General features: G+C 40.1%; 1 protein-coding gene across 1 annotated transcript in view; it reads left to right on the top strand.

Moving 5' to 3' along the window:
• The window catches only part of nlrx1 (NLR family member X1), a 49,559-nt gene extending 49,367 nt beyond the window's left edge, over nucleotides 1-192 (top strand). Inside the window, exon 12 of the mRNA XM_015401762.1 lies at nucleotides 82-192. Coding sequence (XP_015257248.1) covers nucleotides 82-192 — 111 coding nt within the window. The remainder of the gene's footprint in view (nucleotides 1-81) is intronic.
• The last annotated feature ends 2,779 nt before the right edge of the window (nucleotides 193-2,971 follow it).

Here is a 2,971-nt window from a genome sequence, read left to right as displayed (position 1 = left end):
ACAGACTTTGGTGCAGAAGATTTTCTCTCTTGGACCGAGTCCCACACTGGGGAACTGGCTCATGGATTTCCTTACCAACAGATCTCAAACTGTGAGGATCCAAAGCTGCCTCTCCTCCTTGATCACTCTCAGCACCGCCTCGCCTCAGGGCTGCATGTTAAGCCCCCTCCTATTTACTCTGCTGACATCTGATGCTCTGCAAGACACTCCAGCTCTCATAAATTAAAATTTGCAGTCGTCACTGCATCACAAATAACAAGCAGTCCAAATACACAGACGGTTGAACAGCTGGTCCAGAGACAATAACCTCTGCATGAGGTTGAAGGAGAACAGAGTTGGTGATACATTTCAAAGGGACAAGGCTCATCTTCAGCCTCTATACCTTGGAGGAGCGACTGTAGAGGTGGCTGGATGAGCATCTATCCAGTACCCTTAATGCTTCCTTCTGGTCAGGAAAGCCCATCAGTGTCTTTACCTCCTCAGGAAGCTGCATAGAGTTGGACTCAGGACCTCAGTTCTGAGGAACCTTTATTGCTGTGGGATGCAGAGCGCTCTCTGCATGACAGCTGCACAGAGGACTGCAGGGAGCAGCCTTCATTCAGATGCAGGGGAAAGGCGCACTGAAGGACTCCACCCATCCTGCACACAGACTGGTTCAGCCTCTCCCGTAAGGCAGGCGGCTGAGGAGCATCCAGAGCGAGACCAGCAGACTCAGAAACAAAACAGCTGTTAAGACCACTGACCCTGAGCTGCACTGATTCTGCTTCATCTCTTTTTTTTTTCTCAAATTTTATAAGAGAGACCCGAGTCTATATTTTGTACCACAAACATGCAAATTTGAGAAGGTATGACAATAAAGAATAATTTTATTCTTCAATTTCTATGCAGTCATTAATGCACAAAAACATGTTTTTGATGCTGCTGGGTATAGAGCTTCACAAAGGTAAATCTAGATGCTTTTAATGCCAGAGGACCTCCCAGCTCATCACTGGGCTGTTTTCAGGATCTACTGGTCTCAGTGGCAGAGCTCATGAGGAAAGGTGACTATCCAGATGGAGGAGGAGCTTGCTCAGATCTGTCGGCTGCAACACAGCCTTTCAGCAGCAAATGCATCTCTAGTACCGGTAATCTAAAGCACAGTTTTTATACCTCGGTTCTCAAGGCTAAGAAACAATCCTCTGCTTTAACATGGAACATTTAGGGGAAAAAAACGAGTAAACCATGAACCACTTAATAAGCCTTGATTTGAAATCAGGGACCATGTAAAACCTGCAGGGCGCTGAACCATGAGGAGCAGTGTTGGAAAATGCTCCTCCTGAGACTTTACGTTCTGAAACATTAGCTTTTGTTGGCTATGAATGCCTTTTAATAAGCGCCTAAAGGAAATTATTAACAAAGTGAGTAAAGCAAAGCAAAATGACCAAATCGAGGCTGCAACTCATTATCAGGAAATTTAGTTTCATTAACAGATCTTAAAAGTCAGTCGGTTCTAGTATCTGTTGGTTATTGTGAAAAGCAATGGGGGGATTTACCATTAGACACTACTAGGCAGCTGCCTCGGGGCCCAAGTTCCAATGGGCCCCATAAAACCGTGTGTACATGTATAATTAATACAGCTATTCCTTATTTGTACACATTAAGTATGTTTTTGATTATAAACCTTTCACTAAAATGCCATCAGAACGTGTATAATATTCAGTGTATCTCAGAACCTTTTTTTGTTTTAAGGCATTTTTCTTTAAACTCTGTGCCATTATGAATTTAAAACCTAAAGCTGCCTGATCCAGAACTAAGCACATCACAACACATTTCAATTACACTTTCAAACAGCTTTTACATCGGTGCAGATTTCTTATCCTTTTACAGTGAAACATGACATCCTTATAAATAAACTATCAAAGTATATTTTCTCACTAACGGTTCTGAGACAGTGGATTAAGTCATATTTGGAAAAGCAGGAAGCAGTGCATTTGGTTCAGTAATGGCACTTTGAGCATGTCAATAACATCATGGGTGCGGCTGACCCTCTTATCCACTCTATGTAAGACAGACAGTCTGAGGCCTGATTGTAAACAACCTGCTCTGGGTTTGCAGATGGAAATCAGCCTCCATGGCAGTCACAAATATCAGACGTTGAATGAATGAATGAATTAATTAATTAATTAATGACTGAATGAATGAATGAATGAATGAATAAGGATTTATTTCAGGTAATTTTTTGGACAGACAGTTTGACAAACAACAATAAATTATTCAGCCAAATACACAGAAAAGACATTAGTTAATATCAACCAGAGCAAACACCCATTTCCAAACTAAAGTCACCTGAACATAAAAAAAGAAACAAAACCCTCCACCAAATAAACCTGTCGGTATATACAACCAGAGAAATATTGATTCATGTAAATTGTCTGAAAAGGGGTATGAAGAAGTGAAACTTATTTTTTATACTCCCTCTCCCTCTAATTGCACTTAAATTAACTTAAAGTAGAGTAACCCTTCTGTTAAACTTGTTTTTATCCAATATTCAAACACACAATATATATATAAATATATATATATATATATATATGTACACAGTACACACACATATACACAATAATAAATATACAGTAGCAGCCATTCAAAATGACCCTTCACAGTGAAATGCCAGCCTATTGACAGCCCACTTCCCTGCAGCTCCCAGCTAAATCCGCTGTTACTTCCAGCCACTGGACTTCAAGTTTTTTACTCTGACTGCACCCTTTAACTTAATTACAGGGTCTGACCAGGAGATGATGACGCTTCTCTTTAGATATTAATGTCCACAAATTCAGAAAGAAAGAATATTTGAGTAAAAAAGGAATTGAAGGACGACCAAGGACCAGTCAAGGAAAGTGGGGAAATTTTTAATGGCTACTACTGTGTATAACATGTACAGTACATAATATGCACTGTATATAATATGTATAATTATGTAAGACATTACAGT

Source organism: Cyprinodon variegatus, unplaced genomic scaffold (genome assembly GCF_000732505.1).
Source record: "Cyprinodon variegatus isolate N-32 unplaced genomic scaffold, C_variegatus-1.0 Scaffold1256, whole genome shotgun sequence".
Classification (NCBI taxonomy): Eukaryota; Metazoa; Chordata; class Actinopteri; order Cyprinodontiformes; family Cyprinodontidae; genus Cyprinodon; species Cyprinodon variegatus.
The sequence above is the reverse complement of the archived record's forward strand: the minus strand, read 5'-3'. Positions and strand labels throughout refer to the sequence as shown.